Source organism: Ctenopharyngodon idella, chromosome 7, assembly GCF_019924925.1.
Source record: "Ctenopharyngodon idella isolate HZGC_01 chromosome 7, HZGC01, whole genome shotgun sequence".
In the NCBI taxonomy this organism is placed as follows: Eukaryota; Metazoa; Chordata; class Actinopteri; order Cypriniformes; family Xenocyprididae; genus Ctenopharyngodon; species Ctenopharyngodon idella.
The window spans coordinates 19,947,497-19,974,708 of NC_067226.1; the positions used below are offsets into that span (position 1 = coordinate 19,947,497).

A 27,212-nucleotide genomic window follows, 5' to 3' on the forward strand; every position below is an offset into this window, starting at 1 on the left:
ATTATCCAGTGTCCATTGTCTGATTTCATTTCTCCAGATCAATCAGGCACCATGATCAAGTCTCCAGCTAACCATCTATCTCATGTTGGCTATTGCTTTTATCCATAATATACTTTTTCCTTCATAAATTTACCAAAATGCTTGTCATTGCATACTCAGGTCTGATTAGGCGGTCATGGCTAATGTTTTTCAGCCCAATCATAACATGTATAGAATAATGTAGCTTTTATGCAACCATTTTAAGGTCATAAAAATAATTCATAAAAACAAAATTTATCTGACTGAAGACTGTCAGTTAGCCTGACAGCTGGTATCTCATATCTTGCCTCAGGCCAGAGCTTTGATAAGCACTCTGCACGGCACAGCGAACTGCGGGCCCCCTTTAGAACTGATTCAGCGGTCAACCCAAAAACCATTCGCCGCCCGAGGAGTGTGGTTGCAGGCCCTGATGTCACGCTGCACTGCCAAGGTGACTAACAGGAAGTTAGGCAAGTTACTAACAGGGTTTCAGAGTGCAAAAAGAAATAAACAGGAAAAGGACAATGGGCACTGACCAATGACTTGTATCTAGAGTAATTTGTAAATCTAAAATCTAATGTTTGTTAGAGCCACATAGAAGCTTTGACAAACTGTCACGCAAATTGCAATTTGTTTTAGTTAACAATGTTCTGATTGAAATGCATCTTTGAGAATCTTTACAAAAATTCTACTTATCTAAGAATGAAGGACTAAATCCTCTTTTTAAACTATTTTTTTAAACCATTTTGTTTTTAGGTGACAGCAAAATTCTTGCTGTTGATCTAATACAAGGTGCCTGTTCCCCTGGATCCTCTCAACCCAGATCTTTGGAGCCTACCACCGAAAACACGGGCCAGCTGCATATTCCCCTTCGGAAGACCCAGAGTGACTTGGAGTACAGTGTCCCCCCATCCCCGAAGACCTCATCAGGCATGATGGATCATGCCACTCTGATGTGCCCAAGCCCCTCCTGGAATGGCCCAAAAGGTTCCACTTTCTCTCCTTCCTGGAATGACTCCTACAACTATGCTTTGGTTACGAACTCTGCTTCCAAGCAGCCAATATCTAAAACTGGAATGTTAACACCTGGAGGTGAAGGAGGTGGTCTAATCTGTCCATCCCAGACCAGTTCAGGCCTCTCCATGAGCTCAGGGTCACATTCCAGTTCTTTCACCTCCATCTCGGAACCATGTGGACACCGGGTGTACACAGTGTCCACACAGGGCAGTGGGGTTGCTATAGGGAAACGGAATGACACAGAGGGGGCAGCTTCCACTGCAGGCATGGGTAATACCAAAAGTGAGCAGGAGAAGAGATCAGCCAGATCCAATATATTCAGGTTCCGTGAACGTTCACTTTCAACACCAACAGACTCTGGATCCTTTTGCTCAGCAGATAATATATGTTCTCCAGGTGAGGCTGTCCCTGTCGTTCCAGAGGGTGAGAGTTATGCCCTGCTGTATCCGAGCAATAGCTCGGAAGATAGCATGAGCACCGATAATGTTTCTGTGACCACAGGTTCAGACTTTCTTCCAGATGGTCGACTGAGGACACGGTCACGTAGTATCTCACTAAAGAAATCTAAGAAAAAGCCACCACCTCCTGTACGTAGTGTATCCTTGATGAAAAACCTATCAGAGGTTGGAGGAATGGGCTCCTACCACAGTGAAGGGCACTTCAGGGATGGCAGACCCAAGAGTCTCTTTATCCCTCGAGATCACCATATTCAAGATTCATTCCAGCCTGAGTTCCTAATTGCCAAGCCTGAGGACGACACAGATCAAGCCCACAGTAGTTTGGAGACATCTTCTGATATCTCTCAGCCTGCTGACAGGGAAACAGAGCTTGGGTTTCCTCCTCATTGGCAGCTCAATGAGTGGAAGTCCAACAATGATCCCTACCGCTCACTGTCAGGTTCAAGCACAGCCACAGGTACCACAGTGATAGAGTGCATGAAGGTGCGGGGTAGCTCAGAATCCCTGAATTCACCCTCAACCTCACGAGCCACATCTCCATCTCAGCTCTCAATTGAGGCTGAGACCAAGGTATCCCCCTTCAAGCCCCCATGTCTCATGTCTCCATCCAGTGGCTACTCAAGCCAGTCTGAAACTCCAACCCCAACTATATCAAACACCCTCATCACTGGACCGTCTCCAGTTGGCTGCAAGATGCGCCCAAAAATTCCAGAACGTAAATCTTCCCTCCCAGCTTCTGCAAAGGATAAATCACGCTCACGTCTTTCATTTGAACTACCTGCAAACTCTCAACTGGATTTGTCCTCTGTCAAACCCAAGCCTAAAGCCAGTCGACGCCATTCTGACACATCTACAGCCAACAAACCAGGTAAACTGAGCCCCAGTCAGTCTTCTCTGCCTGTGGTTACCACAACAGACTTGCGAAACATCCGCCTTCGTTCAGTAAGCCGCTCAGAACTTGAGGACAGTCCTGATGGCTCTTCTGACATAATAGAGGAAGAGCAAATTCGAGATCTCAGCCCTCCTATCACCCCTTCTAACACAAAACAGTCAAAGCCACCAGTTGCAATGAAGCCACCTCTACCTAAACGACCCATGAATTTGATGCTTAAATCTCCCTCATCCTCCCCTCTGGCACCTGAATCTCCTCCATCTTCCCCTGTGGACCGACCCATGCCTGTGGGTAACATCTATATGGTTGTAAGAAAGCCCAAACCTAAAAGACCAGCTCAGTCATCACTCAGCACATCTGCAATAGCCCCTCAAGAGCCAGTCCACAGATATGTACCTCCTCTCCCCGAGTTGGACCTGGAGCATGGGATTCCCATTGAAGAAGATCTTCCATCCCCAAGTAGCCCAGAGAGAGAGGACAAAAGTAAGACCCTTCCAAGTAGAATGACAATATCCTGTTTAGCAGAATTAGACAAAAGAAAGTCCAAGGTACCTCCTCCAGTGCCGAAAAAACCCAATGTCCTCCTTCTGCCCTCTCCAAGCACCCAGACCAATGGCGGGGCAGAGAGGCAAACTCTACTTTCCGACAGCATCTCCCAGTCACCTACAAGTCCATCAGCATCTGAGATTGAGGGAGATTTGCTTAAAGATGAAGATCAAGATGATCCTGCAAAGCAAATTTTACATGGAAACCATAAAAATTCTGAAAGTTATGAGACATTTGAAAATCAGGAGAATGATGTCGTAGTTGAAGAGAGTAGTTCAAAAGATTCAGGTTCTCATCAAATTACGGAAAGAGAGACACCTCCAGCAGAGACAGTAAAAGGTTAAACATTTTTTACATTTTCAGTTAAGATGTTAATTTAAACAAATGCTTTTTTAAGGTATTTTTTAGGTAAACAAACGTTTTTTTAGTAAATTTGTGGTTTAATTGTCATTCTTTTAAATATGCTGCTCCACAGAAACTTATGCAGAAACAGAAATACTGGAAGAACACAACTCTGCAGTTGACAAGACCGAACTACACATTACAGAGGAAACAGACGATGATGTATTTGTCCACACACCCACAACTCATACCACCGAGGACCTCTTCACCATCATACACAGGTAGAGAATTTGCAGTTTAACATGCACACTGATTCATTTAGCTATATCTGTCTGACCAAAGTTACTCACAGTTTGGTATAATCTGGCATAATGATCAATATCACATGTGAACTGATAGCTAAAAATCATCTTTGTTATATACAGTAGTCAACATTTGAAGTGGATCAAAAAAGTTCAAAGCTGTCCTAAGAACTAAGTTGTCCTAAGAAGGTTTTAGGACAACTTTGATGAAAGGTTTTGATCTACTTTAAATGTTGACTATTGTATTTAAAAATTCCTGGTCATTATATAAAAGTCATCTTGTTATACCTGCTAATTTAAATAATATTTATAAATGAAAGATTTATTAGAATTATTCACAAATTAACAATATACAGTTTATATACTGGATATGTTACAGAGAGACTGTTTAGGTTTTATTTATTTTTTTCTTTTACAAAGTACTATTGCTGCCAATGTGGAAATAAGTTTATTTCACAGTAATAAGTATTGGCAAAGTATACTTTGCTTCGTTAAGTTGAGCTTCGCCTCAGGGTACACACACAGAAAGGTGCCTATACTGTAAGTGTTCGAGTACTGAATTGGGTTCTCTTTTGTAGCTTAACAGACTACATTTTACGACAATATGTTACTGATTTGGATGTTAAGTTTGACCTTTTTGGGAAGGACGAAAGAGCACAGCTATAAATGAATGGGGTGCATGATTCATATTTACATGATAAAGTGAATGCATAAAAAAAAAAAAATTATTGTATCTCAGATCTTTTCACAATCGTTGGAATCCAAAATCGCAAATACAGTTAGATTAATCACCCAGCCATATTTGATACCACCGTAAACTCTGTGAATTCAGTAAAATCAAATATATCAAATACTGTATCACTGGGATACACAGTGTATGCCAATGTAAACCAGGGTTTCTCAAATGAACCTGCAGGGCCACTACCCTGCATAGTTTAGTTCAAGCCCTGAACAAACTCAATTTTTTAGGAACTCTGAAAACCTTGATTGGTTTAATTGAGCTTGCTCAGATGTCTTTGATTAGGGTTGAAGATAAACCCTGCAGGGCAGTGGCCCTCCAATGCCAGATTTGAGAAACTCTGGTGTAAACTTTTACACAACATTTGTATTGTTCTGGCTTTCCTAGGTCAAAGAGGAAAGTTCTAGGTCGAAAGGAACCAACAGATTCTTTTGGAAGCAAGCAGTGTCTGGTCTCACCTGTGAAAAGCAGTAGCACAGACCTTCGAACTCTGGGCCTCGGGACCACTCCTAGGTCAAGCTCACGAAATGAAAACTTTATGGCTCTTCTCCAGAAGAGGAGCAGCAAAGCCAGCAGTGGGACCCGAGTTTCTGCCATGGAGTTGCTGAAGAGCACAAACCCCTTGGCACGACGAGTCACTGAGTTCTCTCAGTCACAACCAGATGGGAGTACAACGAACACACCAAAACCAGCTCAGCAGGACCAGTGATTCCACTTGTAGAGAACCACATGCTGGCTATCAATATGGCTGGTTTTCCGTATGCTCTACTGCCCATCTAAACGGTTTAATTTACAAAGACCTCATGCTGAAGAAAATGAAGTGGGTTTGAGTTGTTGCTTTCAGACAAGGGGATCACACTGATGATGTAAGATTATTGTGGAGTATTAAAGGAATCAGTATTAAAGGAAACTGAGCCCACCACTGATACAAAATTCTGGCGTAGAAATCTGATATTTTGGAAATATGAATGCGATGATGAAACTCTTGAATGGAAACTGACATCAAGAAATATTTTCAGATTGCTCACTATTTTGGGAGCCCAGCCTATATTTGTGGCCAAAGCCTGCTCTGCCCATTTCAGTGATGGACTATAAAGTGTCTTAGAAAGTAGGATAATTGTGTTTTAAAAGACTGCACAAACTCGCACAGAGAGAGGAGTGTATGACATGAGTTGGAAACATTCCACAGAGGTTTGGTACCCCTAAAAATTGAAGCACTTTCACCAGTACAGGAACTAGTTTACATGACAAAAAGCTATATTTGTTATTTTCCATTGTTTCTTTTTCGGTGTTATTTTTTCAAAAGATATGAAAGGCCATATAAATGTCTTGAGTTTATTTAATCTGTACAAAACTATGTATACGATATATCTATATATATATATATATATATACACGAAAATGTAACTGCTTGATCAAAGACGCAAGGGACACAAAGTCTATGTCCATATCTGTGACAATTCTTGGGAAACTGCCTATTATTTTATAAGCTCACAGCACACAAAGGTTTGAAGTGGTCATGTTGAACCATCATCATGCAATACACCCTAATGATCTTCCCACACTGCCAGAAGTGTAAACAGGCATCATATAGCTATGATTGTGCACAACATACAATAAATCAAAATTGACATAGACAAAACTTAACTTAGAAAAGAATATTTGTGGACGGTACAAAATGAGGGAAAAACACAGGAAGTGGGAGACAAAAGAGAGGACACTGGGCTACAGAAGAGGGGCCAGTAAGTGTTACCACAGAGTCATTGGTTTGGTGCTGGCCGTACATTGTGTCAAATCTCTCAGGGGTTTCTTTGCAACCCATGAAACCCATAAAACCCATAATGGCTACTGGTCAAAGTGTATAATCTTTTCACAGAGATTTCACTCGACAACTCACAAAAGTATCAGGGAGGAGATTTGCTAAGGCCTACGGACAGTAAAAGATGACTGTATTCATATGTCTCTCATTCTTGCCTCCACTTTTTTTTTTTTCCCAGAAAATCATACAGCGCTAAAGACCAGAATTCCACATCATATCACAAGATGGGATCATTTAAATCCAAGTGCAAAGCTTCTCACTTTATGTCCATTTCAGACTATGCATCAAAGCTGAATCAAACCTGCCCTTCCTTCTGCACTGGCAGTGAATGCCTGTTAATGTTAGGAAAGGGTGAGGCAAAGCTCAATTGTTTTACATTTAGATAAAATTTTTGACCAAAAAGAACATAGTAGAAAATAGTTTTTTAATGGTTGCCCTCCATGTAACTGCAAGACCGGATTGTAGATCGATGTTTAAATGCACAAAGACTTTGCAGACTTTGATCAAATGTGATAATTTACTCAAGAGCTCGAGTAGGTTATCTGTGGTAACTGACCGTCATCCTACATTAAGGGAATTTTGGAGACTACTGCAAACGTAAGATCTACAACAGGCCGCCACAGAGGCTGAGACTTCAAGAGACTGCTTCTTCTTACCATTCCATATGAAGCTCCCCTTCCTCATGTGGCTGTTCTTCTGGCTCCCAATCAGACAATGGACAGAAACCTGGTGCTATTGAGCCGGAGCGCCCTCAGCAGTCCAGGAGAGGAAGTGCTTGGCAAAAATCTGTTCTAACTGTTCTAACTTCATCTTCTCAGACTAGTCGTTCAGGTATTCCGACAATATGAAAAGCATAACATGAAAAAAGAGACAGAATACCACCACATTAAAATAGTGTGTGACACTTGTTTTAAATATTTAGTGAATGAAAAAAAAAAATCAGACAACCAGTGTTTATTTGCCTTGTACTCTGGCGTGAAGCCTCTGTGTTTTTAAATGCCTTGGTATTGCACTTCCGTAGAAGTATGCAGAGTTTCTTTTACTCTTTTTAGGATTTACTACTATGATATTTATCACTCTTGTGTACTCTGTGCTTAACCCTATCAATGTCAACAGTACTCTCACAGGTACAAGCAGAAGAGAGAGGGAGGGACAGTGGGAGGAGGGGCAAAACAAAATAGAGAACTCAAGAAATGTACCTTAGTTGACTGTTCGAAGCCCTGTGCATCACTAATGTAAATCCCAGAGAGGGGGAGACAAGTATCCATTGGAGAGACATACTTTATTATAATCACATTAGTAGTGTTTGACAAACTGACATGAAAAAGTGAGAAATTCCGACTTGACTCGAGCCATTTTCTGCTCATCTCCTCTTTCCTCACATAACCAATAGGGATTCATTCTGAATCCCATTTCAGTATACAGAAGAGAGTCAAATGTGCCAACTAAGGGAGAAAAAAGGGAGTCCTAAGTTTGTTAACAACCATCTGGTTGCTTTCAAGCGAAACCAACAACTTTTAATCAATTTTTGTAATCGCAAGTTGACAACTCCCTGCATCACACACTTAGTTTAGTAGTCTAGCACAAAGGCCCTTTGACAGATTGCCAGATTGAACGGGAAAAGCTTTAAAAAAATTTCAGATTGCCCTTGTTCATTGGGAATGAAAAAAAAAAAAGGCAGGATAACAATGAGAATTATATTTTTGTTATTTTTCCTTGGAAAGACATTTTAAAATTTGCATATTATAGACCTCACCCTCCAGCAGAAACAAAGGTTGCTGTGAGATCTCTAATTAGCCACAGTATGTCTTGCCTATGTGGTAAAAGGTATATCATTAAAATAAATTATTTTTCTTGCATAACAGTCCTTTGGAGTTGTGGTGTTGTTTTTCTACTTTTTTTGTATATTTTATATTATATTAAAAATCCAAAACTGATTTTCAGTTTATAGAGTTGTTGTTATGGGTAATTTTCCACAAGATTTTCAGATCTTAGATCAGATTTCACTTCCAAACTGAGAATCACACAAAACATTTTATTAGAAATGCTTATCCAAACTTGTGCAAACTTATGCAACCACTTCCGTTATGAGAAACCATGAGCAATATTGCCCCCTTGTGGGTTTATTTTTACTCTCCAATATAGGGCTGTTTATCAAAGTTCTGCAGCGCTCACCTCAATAGCAACCACAACCACCTCAGCACTTTCACAAACAGCTGTTTTTTGATGTGCACTGGAAAATGTTTCTGATCCATTAGCCCATCATGTGCAATCAAAAAAGGTCACTGAGGTATTTTTTAAATGTTGAGTAAAACTGCCTTTCAAAATTGAGGTCAGCAAGATTATCTTATGCTCACCAATGCTGCATTTATTTGATCACAAATACAGTAAAAACAGCATTATTATTGAAATAACTTTTTTCCATTTTAATATATGTTAAAATGTAAATGTGTGTGTATATAAGCTATATATATATATATATATATAGCCTATATATTAGGGGAATAATGTAGATAAAAATGATGGTTCGGTACGTACCTCGGTATTGAAGTCACCATTCGGTACAGATTCGTTACAGCAGGAGGGAGGAAACTAAACATAAAATTGCTTTTTTGCTTTTTTTAGTAAACAGTGGTTTACTGAACAAACTGTGTATATGTCTTTAAATAAATTTAATAATAATTAAAAATTTCTTAAGTATAAAAAATCTATCTCTGCTAATGCTGTAAACTATACAGGGAGCACTTTCTTGCACATTACTATGATAGGCTATTAAAGGTTAAAATTAAAAACAGCGTAAATTATTAAATTAGCCTGTTGCTGTTTATTTTTAGATATAATAATCAACACCCATAAAAATTGTATGCAAACATGTAAATTGCATATAAGGCAGTTTTTGCATTAACTTCTAAACCTGTTTCTACTCCAATTCGATGTTAAAATATATTCATTTACACAGTGGCCGTCATAACTTGTTTTCATGACAGATTTATTTAAACATAGCCTACATTACATTAATCAAGACAGGTTAAGTAAAATATAATGAATAGGCTATATAGACTGATATAGTGCATATATGTAGCGGAAGAGTTGATTTCTCTTGCGAATCTAACAAGCTGTGGACACTGAATGGCATTTCTGAGGTAAATGCTAGACTACGTGTTTACAAGCTGTTTCATTGATGTCTTTCCGCGGTTGAAACTCTGATTGAGTGATTACACGAGATACGTTTTAGTAAGCTGTATTGTATCTTTCAACATACCTTCAGATGTTCATTTAGCCTATGTTTATTCTGTAACTTATTAAAGAGGAAGAGATGATCGCGTTCACTCGCGCTCCACGCTACCCCTTGAACTGAGGCACCTATACAGCGATCTGTAACGCCACATCAAAGAACGACAAAACGGCATTTATTGTTTGATTTTAGTGACAAAATTGACAGAATTTGAGGGATGAGACTTTGTTTCTTTTCGAAAGTAACAAAACACAGAGGTTATTGTGATTATTGGTGGTTAATGGTGGTTAAAAGTGGTTAATGGGCTACAACTCTCTATTCGTCTGTATATATACATACAGTTGTGCTGCTTAATAATTTTGTACAGGGATACTTTTTTTCAGGATTCTTAGAAAGTACAAAAGAACAGCTTTTTTTTAAAGAGAAGTCTTCTGTATTAATGTAAAAATATTCAATATATCCTTGCAAAATAAATTATATGTCTTTATTTTTACAATTTGGTTGCTTTTCATATTGTATTACATATGTAATACAATATGGCTGATATGTACAGAGTACAAAAAGTTATTTGTAGGCCATTTATGAGCATGCATTAAGTGTGTCCTCACAGAGGACTTTGAGCGTGCTTCTTGCAACTTATTTGACTGTAGAGTAATATGAATTTTTGTAAATGTGATTATATAAACTACGACAGGAACCATGAAATGTTAAAGAAATCAATCTCAAAAAGGCTGTTTTTTTTTTTTTTTTTTTTTTAACACACAATATAACACACCTTTAACTACTAAAAATGTGATCAAGTCATAGTACTTATTCTAGTATTTCAATCAGATCAAACAGGTCATGGAGCAAAGTTCACTTATCATACTGCAATTACTACCAACATTAAAGCTGAACCGACATGAACCTTCAGACCTTTTTATGGCATGCGCAGTTAAAGAGGTTGGAATGGGAGGATAAGTGAGACCTGATCCCAGCCACCGGCACAACCCATGCTAATGCATTCCCAGTGCTTCCTGGTGCTGCATCAGACAGAAGGCTGCGAGCTTGTCAAACTCTGAGCTGCCAGTGGCACATTTCCTGTTGTTGACAGGCAAAGAGAACAGCAGAGCCTGCGCTGAGCTGCGTGTAGGGACTCGCATTTTATCAGCTGGAGTGCACACAAGACACTCTGAGAGCACCCTTTCACAGGAAGAGCTGCTATCACTTCTCAGATACACAGACGCAGAGGAAGCACTGACACTGAACCACTTACCAACGGCCCAGAAAGAGGAGCTGCTCCACAGATGGACTGACTCCCTCCATCAAGAGTCTGACTGATGAAAACAAGTGGGATCTGCTTTGTTTTTTTGTTATATTTTCATCTGATCTGAGTGTATCCAGGAGGTGTTATGGTTCTGTTCTACATGGGATCAGATAAAACCTCATCTACAGTTATGCAGCCTGAGGACCCTGTTCGCCAGGACATGCAGTTCTACTATGTGGTGAGTGGGGGAATTACCTACAGTCGTATACAAATGTATACAAGTTCTAATGCAGGGTCAAACTATATGATAATGTTTTATATTTAAAAAGTACTGTAAGAAGTGTAAACTAAAGTTACTTTGATGCTGTCAGTGCACAGTATTTATATTTTCCTGCAGAGACTCAACCATGTGCCCAATTTTGAGCAACCTACATAAAGGTTGTTCCACTAAAATATTAATATCTCTGGCTGTAAATTTCAGGAAATATTAATTATTTAAAGCATCAGCATTAACCAATATTAATATAACCCTTTAGGGTCAGTATTGGTAAACATGCTATAAAGCAGGTTGTCTGTATACTACTGCACTTTGATCCATGGGTTGATCTCCAGGAACAATTTAAAAACTTTATAAAGCTAATACGTACAAGTTTGAACTAAAGGCCTTTTACAAAACTTTAAAATAAAAGAATTTAAAAAAAAAATAAAAAAAAAGCAAAATGTTCAGTATGTATATGTTTGTAATAAGTAGCCTGTATGCATTATCGTTTGGCTGCTAATGATACTGTAATTGTGGCTGGCGATGCAAAAATCGCAGGTTCAGCTATGGATGCCCTGCATGTGGACCAAAGAGTAGAAAATTCTGGCACCGTTGTGCTGGACATTTAACCCCAAATTGCTCCACAAGGACCGTCCTTGCAATTCATGCAAAAGGTTTTTGCTAAATGACCTGTAATGAAGTTTAAGAGAATAAGCGATCAATTCAGAATGAAGGCTTTGTTTCTAATGGCTGCTTTAATAGGTTCTTCACCCGTTGGGTCAATCCAATTCGAACAGCGCAAATTTAATTAAACTCATTGGGACGTCACATGGGCTAATGAGCCAATATATAGACTACACACTTACCGAAATCTCAGGATTTGCGTCAGCTGATCCTATCATTTTGTTGCTCTTGGTGGTAAAAGATTAGGAAGTTGCTTCAAAACGGTGCGCAGTGGAAAAGTACAAAGATTTGATGGATTGGCCAACATCTTGGACAGTGTGCAATATAATGAAGACCATATGCTGTGAGTGTGGGGGAAGGGGAACCCCTTCTTTTTCATTCTGCTGTCAGCTGTCTACTGATAGCCATCAGCGTTTGTTAGTAGAAAAAGGACAGGTGCAAAACCAGCTTTACTGTAAACATCTGCGCTAATTTATGCCCCGTGTCCAACTGCATTTCTCATGACATACTTCAGTTGTTCTGTCAAAAACAATTAACATTATGCCATTGCATTGTAAAGAGCTTTTATTATCTGTTCATTAGCAAAGGTAAAACATGCAAGGGTCTATTTTCTTAGGAGACAAAACAGGGCCAGCTTTTACATACTTAAGAGCTTCCGGATAATGATTAGAGTCATTCTCTGACGCTGCACATTCTTGCAGTGTTAGTCAAGGTAAACAGATCTATGTCTAATGTCAGTGCTTGATCAATGAGGGGCCTCTCATCTCCACACTATGCTTTATAGAGGTGTCAATTTATTTATTGCACATGGCTAAATATACTTAAAACCGGGTATGGAAATATTATTGCCAACAGACTGTGAGGGAAAAAAACTAAAATATTTGCTGGAACATTGGAAAAATCTGCATTGGGGTGTTGGAAGGATTGGAGCCAGGCAGAAGAGGATTAGATTGTCCCTGTGTGTCCAAATTTACAGTTTGAACCAATAAAAGTAGCGAAAAAACTAAATGGCACACAAGCTCTTGTATTAAAAAGCCAAACTCTACAGATTAGGAGTCTTACTTTCACAGATACAAGACACAAGGATGCAAGGTCAGTTGGTCAAAGATGATGCCTAAGCACTTTGTATCTTAATACAAGGATTCCCCAAACATTTATAGGATTCATCTGGTGTAATTTCTATTAAATTTCCACAAACTTTATCTCTACATCCCAAAATGTTTTGATAAAATATGAGGGATAAAATGCATTTGTTGCTCTCTTTTTTTTTGCTTTCCTTGTCATTTCATTAGATTGGGTATGCCTGCTTATCAATTTTATGTCATTTGAACAAGGCTTATCTCAAGCTAAAAAAAAAAAAAAAAAAAAGGATAAACATGAATAAAGACATAAGTGTATACAGACAAAGAATAGTGCTATATCTTCTCTTCCTTGGTAGCACAGCATGTGCCGATGCATTGCAATGTAATATGAAACTGAAATAAACTTGCAGTTCAGTAAGTAAATCATATGTTGATTCAGTAACCACTTTAATGGATTCAGTGGTTTTGTTCAGTGAAGGATTTGTCAGACTGACTTAAACCAGTAACTGAGATGGTGGCCAAATTCCTAATGCCATTTTTGCTCCTTTGAAGGGCCCGCCACACCTAGGGTAGTTCTAAACAGTAAGCATCTTAACTCCTTTTCAAGTTAGCAAAAGGTACATGCTGTGGTCAAAATTAATTTTACCATTTATTTTCATGAGATCTAGTGTGGCAAGTCCTTGCAATTCACATAAATTTAAGTACAATAATTGGTGATATTCATACATAAAAACTATTTTAATATTTTAAGTTTTGCAGGGGAGAAATAAAGTAAATGACTAAAGGTGTTTTCCCAAAAAGACAATTGCCCTGCTTGCTCCATAGTTCCCACTTCAAGGGCTTGGTCCTTGAGTAGAGTATTGTCACACTTGCTTGCTGGTTGATACCAAAAGATGAGGCTTGAAGATTAATTAAGTAGTATTTAATAGAATCAAGAAACAAACAGAGATAATCCAATAAACCAACAACGATAACATCCAGGTAGCAATGTTAACAAGACAAAGAACAGAAGCTAACTGAGGGTATAAATACACAGTCAAACAAAGGAACAAACAAGATAATTAACAAGGTGATGCTTTGGGATGCTGGCTGCTCGCACTAACATCAGCGGTGGATCTGCCATGCTAGATACTAATCTCTTCAGGTTCGAGACAGATCTGGTGGCAGGCATGTTTGAAGGCCCTGGCAAGGCAACCACAATGGATGACGACATTGGTGTGGTGGCCATGATGTGAGGAGGCATGATGGGTACTGTGGGATTGTAGGGTTCTTCGTCTACAATTCCCATTGTAAATGGAGAGCCGCTAAACAGCAGAGCATAATCCAAGTACTGAGCTAGGGTCCAGCTCGACTCATGCCCTGGCATCAGCCAGCTAAAATTAAGGTGATGATACACTAGGCAACTTTGAGCAATGTTGCCGGGCAATGTCGCCTGGGCATTTTCCTAGTGAGAATGGGCAACAAATTTCTATCTGGATACTTTAGATAGAAATGTGTTGCCCATTCCCAGTGGGAAAGTGCCCAAGCATCATCGCTCGGCAACATTGCTCAAAAAGTTGCCCAGTGTATCATCACCTTTAGAGTCCAAGCCACTCCAAAAACAGCCCATCAGTTGCACATCAACCCATGAAACCATATGGCTATACCTGAGGAACTCCACAAAATGCTCCATTGAACGACCATCCTGATAAATGGAGCATAGTTTCTCCTCTGCCCAGCTACTTCTTGTCAGGTAATCCATATCTTTCTATTCTTTGGCAGTCTTGTGTTCTGTCACACCTGCTTGCTTGTTGATAGGCTACCAAAAGATCAGGCTTGAAGATCAGTTAAGTAATATTCAATAGAAATCAAGAAACAAACAGAGATAATCCAATAAACAGGCAACAATAACTTCCAGGTAGCAACATTAACACAAAACAAAGAACAGAGGCTAACTGAGGGTATAAATACAGAGTCAAACAAAGGAGCAAACGAGATAATTAACAAGGTGATTAACAAGGCACAGGGGAATGGGATGAACCAATGAAACACATGGAGAAAACAAGGTCAAAGGAAAACAAGCAAACAGAAAATGAACACATTAGCTATGTTTCCCTCCAAAGTTGCGAATTTAACTTATGCGCAAATTTGGAATATCGCATAAAACATTTGCAAATAAAGCACTGTTTCCATCCAGTGAGAACAAAATCGTCACTTCCTGATAAACTGGCGCTAAATATCACTAAGAAAAATGGAAGTTGCTGCAGTAGAAGCCACTTTATATAATAATAAATATATATTACTTGCCCCTCTTGCAACGAACCGCAATAAATGCTGTCTATGTATATGTTTCATTTTTAATTTATAAAAATGAATACTTTATTCTTAATTCAATCTCGACTTCTCTCTGGTGATGCATACCTGATTGTTTTCAGTTATTTAATACAACTGATGACAAGCTCACATCCAATCAACAACTGATTGTTAAAACCAAGTCCCCACCCCACATTTTTTCTTCTTTTGATAATCTGTTTCACTCAGATGTACTTCACAACATGGAGGAAAAGATCTGTCACTGCTTCCATTATGTCGCAACTTTGAAGTACACTGCTTTCTTAAAGCTGTACTTCAAAGCTTGTCACCAACTTCCGCGGTGAGCTATCACATGACTCAAAATGTTTCCAGTTGATAGGTTTTTATCATATGATTGATGAACATAAAAAGAACAAAGGAGGTTTGACGTTCTAAGAACTTCCCTTTCCTCCCCTCTTCCTGGTATATTTCACAGTCAAGCCCATTGAAAGGTATGCCCACTAAATGATGGGAGGTTTACTGGAGGACACCAATGGACTTAACTATGATTTTAATTGGAAATAATACTACTGCATTATCTCAGGGGATTTGTGGAAAGGCCATTCTGTGGAATGTGAGAATTCAAAAGTCTTGTCTTCATTAGAGAATCAGCTTAAATCTTCTCTGTTGTTTGGAATTAGAAGAGAGTGGCTTAAGACCTTTGAGTTGCATCACACACAAGTCAAAATTTGCCAGAAAGAGTTTAAAACCTTGTATTCTTTTGAGAGTCTACAGTCCTTTTGACCATACTTGGATCAAATTGAAGTTTCTGACGTAAAGGACAAAGAGGGTTTTCTTTTTACAAGTGTTTTTATAGACTATTATGCACTCATAACTGCATAATTTTAAACCTCAAAGCAAATTCAATCTTCTTTATTTGAAGTTCAGAAACAGCATCTTCAGACAGTGTGTCACCATTTCATGTCACAAGCCTCTGCAGGGTAAAAGGAAATCATTTTATGTGTTTTATTTAAAACCTCCATGAGAATAAATTGGATAGCTAGGATTGAATTTACTTGACCAGCAGAGCTAAGCAATAATGAAAGTCAAATGAATCTAGAATGTAGGGCCAGAAGTCAAGAGGTGAATTCATGCATAAATGGAGAGCATTCAACCAAAATATATCTAACAATCAGTATTACATCACTGGAAGCTGATAGAGAACACTAGGAATGTGTAAATTGCCATAGCTGAATGATTGACTGATCAATAATAAGCAGAGAGAGAGAGACATTCCAGACTATATAGTGATTGCAGCCTTCAGCAATATTGTTATGATGTCTGTCACGATTGTGACCCAAATGCGATTCCTATATGGCAAGATTGATTGTCGATACCATTTCTTCCTGTTTGCAAGGACTGGTCATCCACATGACATGAATAAATCTGTTCCATGATGAACAGTTATATTTGGCTGTTGTTTAGCACACGCGTTCTATCTAAACTGAGAAAGGTCAAATTGGGCTAAATGTAAAATCAAATTACCTCAAATTTAATTTTTGTTGTTGCATGTGATGACCTCGAGGTAAATTTCGCAGTTCATAGTGACAAACAGGTGTTTAGGAAAATGTCTGTTTAGGTTGAAAACACTATCACCACCATTCTCAGGGGTCTTATTTATTGTGGATGTCAGTCAGTGGTGTTTGGTGATCTCTTTCAGAATAATGAGCAGAACAGTAGAGAGATGTGCCGATGGGTGGAGAATGTCCTGTTTAGAGAGGCATGGCATCTTTGCTGAATGTTTTTGTAAATGGCATTTCCTCTGCATGACCTCTAGGGATATTTTGACGAACAGATTAATGTTATGATAAAGCAGAGAAGATTGAGAGGATAAAAGGAAAAGGAAATAAGACAAGTTCTGACTCATGTTACGCACTCTGTCACCATGAAAGGTGAAATGAGACCACACTGGCCCACAAACACCTTGAATTTCTGATTTACAGTATAAAACGACTGATATAAGCCAAGTGAATGTTTTTTTCATGATTTTGACTGCTTTTCTATTCAAATTTAGTTATGTGTCACTTTGTGTTTCCAATTAAAATTGTTTGAAGATTAATAAAGGGTCAGTAAGATTTTTTTTTAAATATTTTTTTAAAATGTCTCTTATGCTCACAAAGGCTGCATTTATTTGATAAAAATACAGTAAAAACAGTAATATTGTGAAATATTATTACTATTTAAAATAACTGTTTACTATTTTAATATAATTTAAAATGTAATTTATTCTTATAATGGCAAAGCCGAATTTTCAGCATCATTACTCCAGTCTTCAGTGTCACTTGATCCTTCAGTAATCATTCTAATATGCTGATTTGCTGCTGAAGAAACATTTCTTATTTTTATCAATGACAACAGTTGTGCTGCTTAATATTTTTGTGGAAAACGTGATTTTTTTCAGGATTGTTTGATGAATATATATTAAAGCTGATATATATATATATTATATAATAGAGCTGAGCTAGATGTTGGATATATTTATATGGATGTGTAGTGTGTGTGTGATTGTTCTGCTGTTCTATATTTATTTTTGTAGCATGATTGTTGACGATGGTCAGGGTGAGTCTGGCAGTAATAAAGAGTATTAGATCAACCCATATTGTTGAGTTACGCTGAACCTGAGCATTACTCCAGACATTCACGGTTCTCTCTTTCTGTCTCCAGTATTTGCTGATATACACACAGCTTGTCATTGCAAGAGAAAACCGTACCAGCAGAAATCAGAGGGCTATAAACATGGATCATTGCCCCTGTTTACGACTGTACTGCAAAGTAAGCATGAGTTGCTACCTTTTCCCTCTCAGCATGTCTAGACAGAGCTTTGACTCTGCAGAGGACATGATATGTGCTGAGAAAAGTATGAGGGTGACATGAAGAACAGGTGAATGTCATGATTCATAAGCGACTCGTGATTCAGAAAAAAAAAAGTTGTGCTGGAGATGTTTAGGTCTATTATTTTAAAACATCTTTATATAGTTTATTTTAATGCCAGTGAAATTTTTGATGCTGTGGTTGAAATGTATTTTTGATGGTTCATGTGTTATAGGACTTGCCAACTTTGACCTGTAGTGGGCAGTGTAGTCTATAGCTGGAAGTCATAGTCGGCTTCCACTAAAGCCATAACACAAACATTATAGCCAATAACTTCATGCTGTGTTGACTATTGGCTTACCTGAAAAGTGTAAAAAAATATTTTTCATAAACATCACGAGAAAGTGTAAATTTAGTTCAGATATGCGTCATTCTTCCCGCATCATCTGAGCATCCGCACCAAACCTGCACACACTGGATTTTACTCCTGTCCACTCTATTGGGACAGGTCTGTTCCTGTCCCTGTCCATCCTGTATCAGGGTCATATGACCCTGTATATTCACCTAACAGCACTATGTTACGGCCAAAACAGGAAGAGAGCATCCTTGATGTTAGGGTCAGGGGTCAAACACGTGAAACTGAGGGACACTTCTATTTTAATGGCCGGACAGAAACATTCTCATGTGTATGGAAAACCGCTGGGACAGTCATCACTTTTTTTCAGAGTAGAATGAGAGTCCAAAGTTTTTCACGGTGTGTTTCTGCCAATGATTTATTAGATCTCATATATAAACACAAATCAAAATGAAATGTTACAGTTTTTTTTATTTTTTATTGAAGCACGTCACTGAGGACGAATATTTTATAAACCTTACACGGTCCTCTCTAAAATCAGCCAAAAAAGGGTTTTTGTTCAGCACCCTTCTTAAGTGATGAAGGCTCTTTTGGCAGTCCTGATGTTGTGAAAACAGTATGACTGTGGATGGATGGTAAAAGGGATGAAGACATCTGGACTGTATTTTCATCCCTGATGGAGATGGAAGAATCCCCAGAGAGCTCAAGCACATCCAAGCCCTGCAGATGGTAAATTAATGGCAAATCCAAGACATACCGCACACAGCCTCACACCACATTCCAAACACATTATTCAGATCTGCACATTTATCAGCCTGAAAAAACATGTCTACTATTGGTGCCACTGTAGTTATTTTAGGTCAAAGAGGTCTAAAATACCTGGAGAAAAGCTATCCGTTGGCTAGGCACTTGCTGAGCTGTTATAGAACCCCTGTCAAAAGTACAAGACAGGGACAAATACCATCCAAAAATCAGTCACCATTTGTGATTTATATGTTGCTAGTAAAAATGTTATTCCATCAGAATACACAGATGAATGGCAATCTGGAGATTTGGTGTAGTTACGACATCTACCAGCAGGGGCTCACTGCTTCATGCTAACCGGCCAGGCCAGGGCTACTTGTTCTAGGTCAATATTGGTCTATAATAATACTTGGTTTTTACCTTGGGTTTGTCCAGTTGTTTATTATTTCCTGTTTGTTGTGTGTTCAGGCTTGAATGAAGACTAGTTCGGATGCTGCTCACAGTAAACGCTATCCAGGAGCTCGTCACTAATGTGCTCAATCTGTTAGTCTGTCAGCTAGCCGCACAGAACTGTCTAATAGGATCATTAGCTAAACCGTCAGGCACTGACCAAACAAACATCACAAATATACGCTCACTTGCGCACAACACGGGCACCACTAGTGAAAATGCTTGCATTTTGCATTCTTTTCTTTATTTCAAATTATGTTACGCTCAATTTTACTGAATTTGTTTTCTCAGTAATTAATATGTACTCGAAAGAAGCATCATGCCCATCCAAACTACTTGGTTTATTAAAAAAAAAAAAAAACTGTCTTAGTCTTGGGAACTCAGGTCCTATAGCTACACAAAAACTACACCACTAAACTAACAGACTAATTTTTACAGTGTTAGGCGGGTGAAGTCATGCTTCGCCTAGAGCACCAAGTGAGTCAGAACTACCATTGGTGCCCCTTCAAAACAAAATGGTGCATGATACCCCGGCACATGAGCGCCAGAAGTCTGTGCAAAACCTTATGATCATGTTATCCAGCGTGATTTGAGAATCAACTTATGCTTCCATGGAAGTAAGCACATTTTTTAAAGGTAGGTCAGCCAATTGGTTTTATAAACTTTTTTGTTATACTGGTTGAAGCTCTCTTCACATCCTGATAGCAATCAATAATAGAAGTGGTCTAAATATTAAAACATGTACATATGTCTTGTGTGGAAGTCTCAGGACCAAAAAATGTTTGTCCAGTCATTGCATTCCGTCCCAGTTCAGTAATACGATGTCCTACCTGCCTGTCAATGGCCCTGTCCCAAATGGCACCCTAAAAACGCGAGCACCCTTCTGATGCCTAAAATTGACAAATGGGACACCCTATGGTCTCGTGGACTTAACGAACACGCGCACGCGGCAGCCAAGACCGAAAGTGCATAGAAGTGTGCCATTTGGGACAGGGCCAATGTTACCAAACCTCCGCGCACCGTGCTCGCGCTGACATCACACGTCATCATCGCGTTCCGTAAGGCTATGCAGAGTTGAGGACAGACAGCCACCGAGCACCACAGACAAACAGCAGCCGCCTTTTGCCGTTCCTCCTGAACCAAAACGAGCTTGTGTTGCGTTCACGCCAGGTTGTAACAGTAATTACGAGATGGCAACCCATGACTTTTAACCCGCAGCTGTTCTCCTCAGACTCGGACTTATGTTTCTGTCAACACTATCAACGCTGAAATGAATCTGCAGCAGTTAGGTGGTACAAGAGCTCTGTAAGTTGTTTACGTTCATTACTATTGTAATGTTATGTGGTTTGAGACATGAGGTAATTTAAAGGGTTAGTTCACCCAAAAATGAAATTTCTGTCATTAAGTACTCACCCTCATGTTTTCCCAAACCCGTAAGACCTTCGTTCATCATTGGAACACAAATTAAGATATTTTTGATGAAATCCGAGGGTTTCTGAACCATAGACAGCAACGTCATTGCACATTTTGAGGTCCAGAAAGGTAGTAAAAACATTGTTAAAATAGTCAACTTGACTACAGTGGTTCAACCTCAATGTTATGAAGCGGCAAGAATACTTTTTGTGCGCAAAACAAAAATAACTTTATTCAACAAATTGTTTTGCGCACAAAAAATATTCTTGTCGCTTCATAACATTAAGGTTGAACCACTGTAGTCACTATTTTAACAATGTTTTTACTACCTTTATGGACCTCAAAAGGTGTAATGACGTTGCTGCCTATGTTTGGTTCAGATACCCTCGGATTTCATTAAAAATATCTTAATTTGTGTTACAAAGATGAACGAAGGTCTTACAGGTTTGGAACGACATGAGGGTGAGTAATTAATGACAGAAATTTAATTTTTTTAATTTTTTTTCATTTTTCATTTAGCAAGAATGCATTAAATTGATCAAAAGTGACAGATTATTAAATTACAAAAGATTTATACTTCAAATAAATGCTGTTCTTTTGAACTTTCTATTCATCAGTGAATCCTGAAAAAAAGGTTATGGTATCCACAAAAATATTAAGCAGCGCAACTGTTTTCATCATTAATAATAAGAAGAAATATTACTTGAGCACCATATTCAGGCTTAGTATATTAGAATGATTTCTGAAGGATCATGTGACACTGAAGACTGGAGTAATGATGCTGAAAATTCAGCTTTACCATCACATGAATAAATTACAGTTTAATATATGTTCAATTTGAAAACAGATACTTTAACTTGTAATAATATGTCACAGTATTACAGTTGTTTATCAAATAAATGCAGCCTTAGTGAGCATAAGAGACTTTAAACATAACAAAAAATATATCTTGGCAACCCCAAAATTCAATGTGGTGTCAGACTTTTGAACTTTTCCCACAGTTTTCCCAGTTTAGAACACACTGAGCACAAAGACTCTTATGGTATCTATGCCTTTGGCAGAAAGTTTATCATAAAAGTGGAATTTGTGTAACAGATAAAACTTTGTGAGGTCAGCACAGTTGAAAGGTCAAGCTTTACTAGTATGTGCTCATCACGAGGCAGCCAGTTTGTGAATGTATAGTGTGTTTAAGTTTGATCACTCCACATTCTGCCTGAAGCTCTCATTTCTCATTTTTGTTCTTTTTCCTTCCTGCTGTCTCTGTCTCTCTCTTTCTTCATTATCATGCTCTGTTCTAATATTTTTATTGCTGTGTGTAGAAAACAGGATTTCAACAGGAGTGAACTCATGAACACACGTAGGAAGGAAAAAGGAGTAGAAGCACTGCAGTGGGAGGTGGGAAGGGAGGACAGTGTGTCTTGTGTGTTTATTATGCTGATGATGAGTGACAGTCTGACAGGGGAACTGGTTCAAAGCTCTGCTGTATCAGTTTTAGGCTCCTCCCCCTCTGCTCCACGTCACTGTGTGAGTGTTTATGTGAAGTTTGCTCTTGGCAGACTTGGGGCTGCACTCTGATTTACACAAGCACATGGCAGATGGAGAGGACAGACTTCCCTCTCGCTCTTTATCCTTCTTTGCTTCTGTCTGTCTGTCTCATGCTCGGGTCGGACTGGCTGTACCTGTCTGAAGAATCTGAGGAGATTGCTCATTTTTACAGAGTGTGTGTTTCTGCCAGACACGCCGCCTGTCTCCCAGTCTGCAGGTAGAGTGTTTGGTGTATGTGAGAGTCTGTGTGCAAGTCAATTTACATATTTAATGAGCAAAGATTTTGTCTAATTTTGGCTGCAGTACTTTAAAGTCTATATTGAATGTGTAGAATACATTCAGTAAATATGTAAATGCAATGATAAACAGTATGTGCTTGGGGAATAGCATTACTTGTAACACTTTATTTTAGGGTCTTTTAACTAGTTGCTTTTGTAGCATGCATATTAATAGAATATTGGCTGTTTATTAGTACTTATAAAGCGCATATTAATGCCTTACTCTGTTGACCTTATTCTACGTTCTTAATCCTACTCAATACCTAAGCTGAACAACTACCTTACTAACTATTAATAAGCAGTAAATTAGGAGATTTTTGAGGGAAAAGTCATAGTTAATAGTTTATATTTGTTCCCTATACAAAAGTGTGAGTCTATGATGCCACTATTTGACACATGTGTTTGAGACGATGGACAGTGTGTTTTGTGTTTGTTATGTGTGTGTGGTTAAATCTGGATTTCACATGCTTAATTACCAGCTACTGCACACTGTTTTAAGTAGAGATGTACAGTCCTACCGCTGTATAGCGCTGTATAGAAGGGTGACGTGATGTTCATTTTTATTCGTCTAGGTATATTAAGTTATTCAAAAATGCAGTTCATACAAAAATGACTTGAATAATCTTTTCTGTGAGCATGTTTTCAGTTGTTTCTGAATTAAGAGTCATTTTTGATATTTTAGTGAGGCTTGACTGAAGTTAATAGTTTCTAGTTGGCATAACATCTGGTGTAATATTATATCTAAAAAATGTTTTTTTTTTTTTTTTTTTTTTTTTCAAATTTAGCATGGGGACTGTGTGCCAGGGTCAGTACATTTAAAAACACAAACAAACAAACATACTTTTAGCTTTTTATGAAAATGTAAGCTTTGTTCAGGTCAAATGGAGTAACCCTAAGAAAAACTCTAGATAATATTTGGTTAAAAAAATTACATCAAAACATTTGGTTAACAGTTTAGTTTGAGGTCCAGTTCTCACTATTAACTAGTTGCTCATTAGCATGCATATTACTAGGATATTTGATGTTAATTAGCACATATTCATGCCTTATTCTGCATGACCATATTCTACATCCCTTAATCCTACCCAATACCTAAACTTAACAACTACCTTACTAATTATTAATAAGCAGTAATTAGGAGTTTATTGAGGCAAAAGTCGTAGTTAATATTTAGTTAATAGTGAGAAATGGACCCCAATCTAAAGTGTGACCAACATTTGTATAATTAAGGTGCAAGGAAAGTGTTTTACATTTTTTTTTTTTTACTTGATGGGTGATCATACTTGATTGTCATTAAGTCACAATTTTTGCATAAAATATTTTCAAAAATGTATGAAACATCAATACAAAGATTTATAAGAACTTGACATGTGATTTTTTTTTTTTTAAATAGGGCCACCTTATTTGTCACTTAACAGAGTGACTATTTGGCTTTGCCTTGCGTTTTTACATATTTATTTAACAAAGATTTTGTGACATCATTGTGTATGCAGCTTAGCAAAGATACAGCATTCTGACTCTCACTACTACAATAGCATTGTGTCTGTTTATGAGACTGTAGCTCCTCTGCAGTGGAGTGGTGTTTAACATTTTTTCATGTCAGTTTCAATAGCTATAAAACATAAAACAGACCTCAAATTCCTTTGGATTCAGTTTTCTTTTGTTGACTTTAACCCATCGGGTATATGAATATAACCACTGATTAGACCACCAGACAACATTACACGCAGAATGATGGTTTCTTGCTTTCAGGAAACTCCCTGTAGAGAATAATACATACTGAATTTCAGTGCAATGGAGGGATGCTGCCAGCCTAAATCAGTCTGAGGAGTGAAAAGAGCACTTGTTTGAAATCTTTTGGCTTCTTTTGATGCTAAGACTGTCTGAGGTTTTCAGGTTGCTTTGGAATTAAGAGGTCATCCAAAAGGGATGCTCTGTGTGTGACGGCAGATATCGTGTTTCCCTTTTTGTTTTAGTTGTTTGACACAGTATAGCTTAAATGGATAATTCAGAAGGGCTGGCTGTTGCTGTTTTATTTTTGCACTTTTCTTTCAGTTCTCTAAATGCACAGAGGTCGGTCTGGGGTTTGGTTTGTTGCTCAAGAGCAGAGAGGTTCTCTGTAACTTTCCATTGAATGGACGCTTAGCCACTCGAATCGTAGAGCTGTTTATCTTCACTCACATTATTATGCACTCACAATTATACACTTTCACATGCGTGTCGGCACACACCAAACAAGCAACTTATTTAAATGCTCACCAGATGTAAATGAAACTGGATAAACAACAGTTTATCACACATATATGCATATCGTCACAAGAATAATCTGATTGTGTTCCTTTGATGGGAACACCAGGAACATTACTGTTTGAACTGTTACACAAACACTTTGAAATTATTTAAAAGGGGCATCTGGGAACCATCAGCATGTTTTTAAATACAAGTATTTATATCGAAGTTCTCATAAGGGACCATGAGCCAGGTTTCAAGGATCAGGAGACAAATATGGTCAGGGCTCAAGAAGTACATGAAGTGGAAATCAGACAAGAATTCTGAAAGGAAATAAGAGCATGGACTGGAAAAGACTTTTTAAGGAATAAGCTATTGTTTGCTCTGGATGGCTAAGAAAATCTCTTCAAAGTCAAGTGAAGCAGTTTCGCAAAAATGTTTACTTGATTGTTCTAGTACTCAAGAGCGGTCTTGCAACAATATTTATGGACCTCTGATGTTTTTGTCTGGGTCTTGTCATGCACTCAGGTATGTCTGCACATGGATTAGTTGTCTCAGATATGAATGCATGAATATGATTTACACATGGACATAGCAGCCTGTTATTTTCATGTTCCCTGTCAAATAATTATTATTATTTTTTTTTGTCATTGGAGGAACATTGTGTTTTAGCACAATAAATGCTCATTAATAACCAGTGATTGGCTATGATCCAAGGAAACCAAGATATTATTTTTTCAGGATGTTAAATTTCCATTTTTTTTCCCCATTGTCTATTCTTGATTTTCCATTGATTTCAGCTACTATTGTACAACAGCCAAGACGAATATATTTGGCATAATAACTGATTGTTTTAAATTTAAATTTCATTGTTGCTATTATGTTTGTGCCAACGCCGTCTTTGGCAAAATCATTATTATTTCATTGTAGAATGTGTGAACTCATCTTGTGTAAAATTGTTCCCCAAGTTTTCCACTTGATGGTAATAAAATTGAAAGACTAACATCTGTGTAGGTGTTCAGCTACATTTAATTGTTTTGATAGTTTTTAATTTTTTAGATTTGGAAAATATTTCAATATGGTATTACTGTAGAATTGTAGAAAATTGCTGTCTTATTCAGTTTTGAACTTTTGAAATGTTTGACAGTTTTGAAAAGAGTATCTAAGCATGTTCAAATGGTATAGTGTTTTGGTGGTGTTTGTTTCTAAGTGCAAATGGTCTGTATAGTGTTTTGGTGGTGTTTGTTCCTGTCTAAGTAAGAAAATAATTGATGTAATTTGAAAGCATTTTTTTGGCCAAAGCAATGATAAATGACACAGTTTAGCCCACATAGGCTGCTGTTGTGCTCAGTTGTTCTGTGTTGTTTTTATTTCCATTTTTGCACAGAGAAATATACAGTATCTCACAGAAGTGAGTACACCCCTCAGATTTTTGTAAATATTTTATTATATCTTTTCATGTGACAACACTGAAGAAATTACACTTTGCTACAATGTAAAGTAGTGAGTGTACAGCTTGTATAACAGTGTAAATTTGCTGTCCCCTTAAAATAACTCAACACACAGCCATTAATGTCTAAACCACTGGCCACAAAAGTGAGTACATCCCTAAGTGAAAATGTCCAAATTGGGCCCAAAGTGTCAATATTTTGTGTGGCCACCATTATTTTCCAGCACTGCCTTAACCCTCTTGGGCATGGAGTTCACCAGAGCTTCACAGGTTGCCACTGGAGTCCTCTTCCACTCCTCCATGACGACATCACGGAGCTGATGGATGTTAGAGACCTTGCGCTCCTTCACCTTCTGTTTGAGGATGCCCCAGAGATGCTCAATAGGGTTTAGTTCTGGAGACATACTTTAGCAAGGCAGTGGTCGTCTTGGAGGTGTGTTTGGGGTTGTTATCATGTTGGAATACTGCCCTGCGGCCCAGTCTCCGAAGGGATGCGATCATGCTCTGCTTCAGTATGTCACAGTACATGTTGGCATTCACGGTTCCCTCAATGAACTGTAGCTCCCCAGTGCCGGCAGCACTCATGCAGCCCTAGACCATGACACTCCCACCACCATGCTTGACTGTAGGCAAGACACACTTGTCTTTGTACTCCTCACCTGGTTGCCGCCACACACGCTTGACACCATCTGAACCAAATAAGTTTATCTTGGTCTCATCAGACCACAGGACATGGTTCCAGTAATCCATGTTCTTAGTCTGCTTGTCTTCAGCAAACTGTTCGCGGGCTTTCTTGTGCATTATCTTTAGAAGAGGCTTCCTTCTGGGACAACAGCCATGCAGACTAATTTGATGCAGTGTGCGGCGTATGGTCTGAGCACTGACAGGCTGACCCCCCACCCCTTCAGCCTCTGCAGCAATGCTGGCAGCATTCATATGTCTATTTCCCAAACACAACCTCTGGATA

At 38.4% G+C, this 27,212-nt stretch overlaps 2 protein-coding genes across 13 annotated transcripts in view; both read left to right on the forward strand.

Moving 5' to 3' along the window:
* Nucleotides 1-8,000, forward strand: part of nhsl2 (NHS-like 2) — an 83,743-nt gene extending 75,743 nt beyond the window's left edge. For 5 of the 8 annotated variants that reach the window (XM_051898936.1, XM_051898938.1, XM_051898939.1 and 2 more), the window contains 4 exons: nucleotides 332-469; nucleotides 775-3,270; nucleotides 3,407-3,554; nucleotides 4,702-8,000. In XM_051898936.1, coding sequence (XP_051754896.1) covers nucleotides 332-469; nucleotides 775-3,270; nucleotides 3,407-3,554; nucleotides 4,702-5,023 — 3,104 coding nt within the window. In that variant the 3' untranslated portion in view covers nucleotides 5,024-8,000. Of the gene's footprint in view, nucleotides 1-331; nucleotides 489-774; nucleotides 3,271-3,406; nucleotides 3,555-4,701 lie in introns of those variants that run through there. The other 3 variants (XM_051898943.1, XM_051898937.1, XM_051898944.1) reach the window with 3 other exon arrangements.
* Nucleotides 8,001-10,417: 2,417 nt separating this feature from the next.
* The window catches only part of arhgap36 (Rho GTPase activating protein 36), a 42,432-nt gene continuing 25,637 nt past the window's right edge, over nucleotides 10,418-27,212 (forward strand). Inside the window, exon 1 of one of the 5 annotated variants that reach the window (XM_051898958.1) lies at nucleotides 10,418-10,852. In XM_051898958.1, the coding sequence (XP_051754918.1) occupies nucleotides 10,760-10,852 (93 nt within the window). In that variant the 5' untranslated portion in view covers nucleotides 10,418-10,759. Of the gene's footprint in view, nucleotides 10,853-19,847; nucleotides 19,967-20,458; nucleotides 20,636-22,299; nucleotides 22,506-25,169; nucleotides 25,324-27,212 lie in introns of those variants that run through there. The other 4 variants (XM_051898960.1, XM_051898962.1, XM_051898959.1 and 1 more) reach the window with 4 other exon arrangements.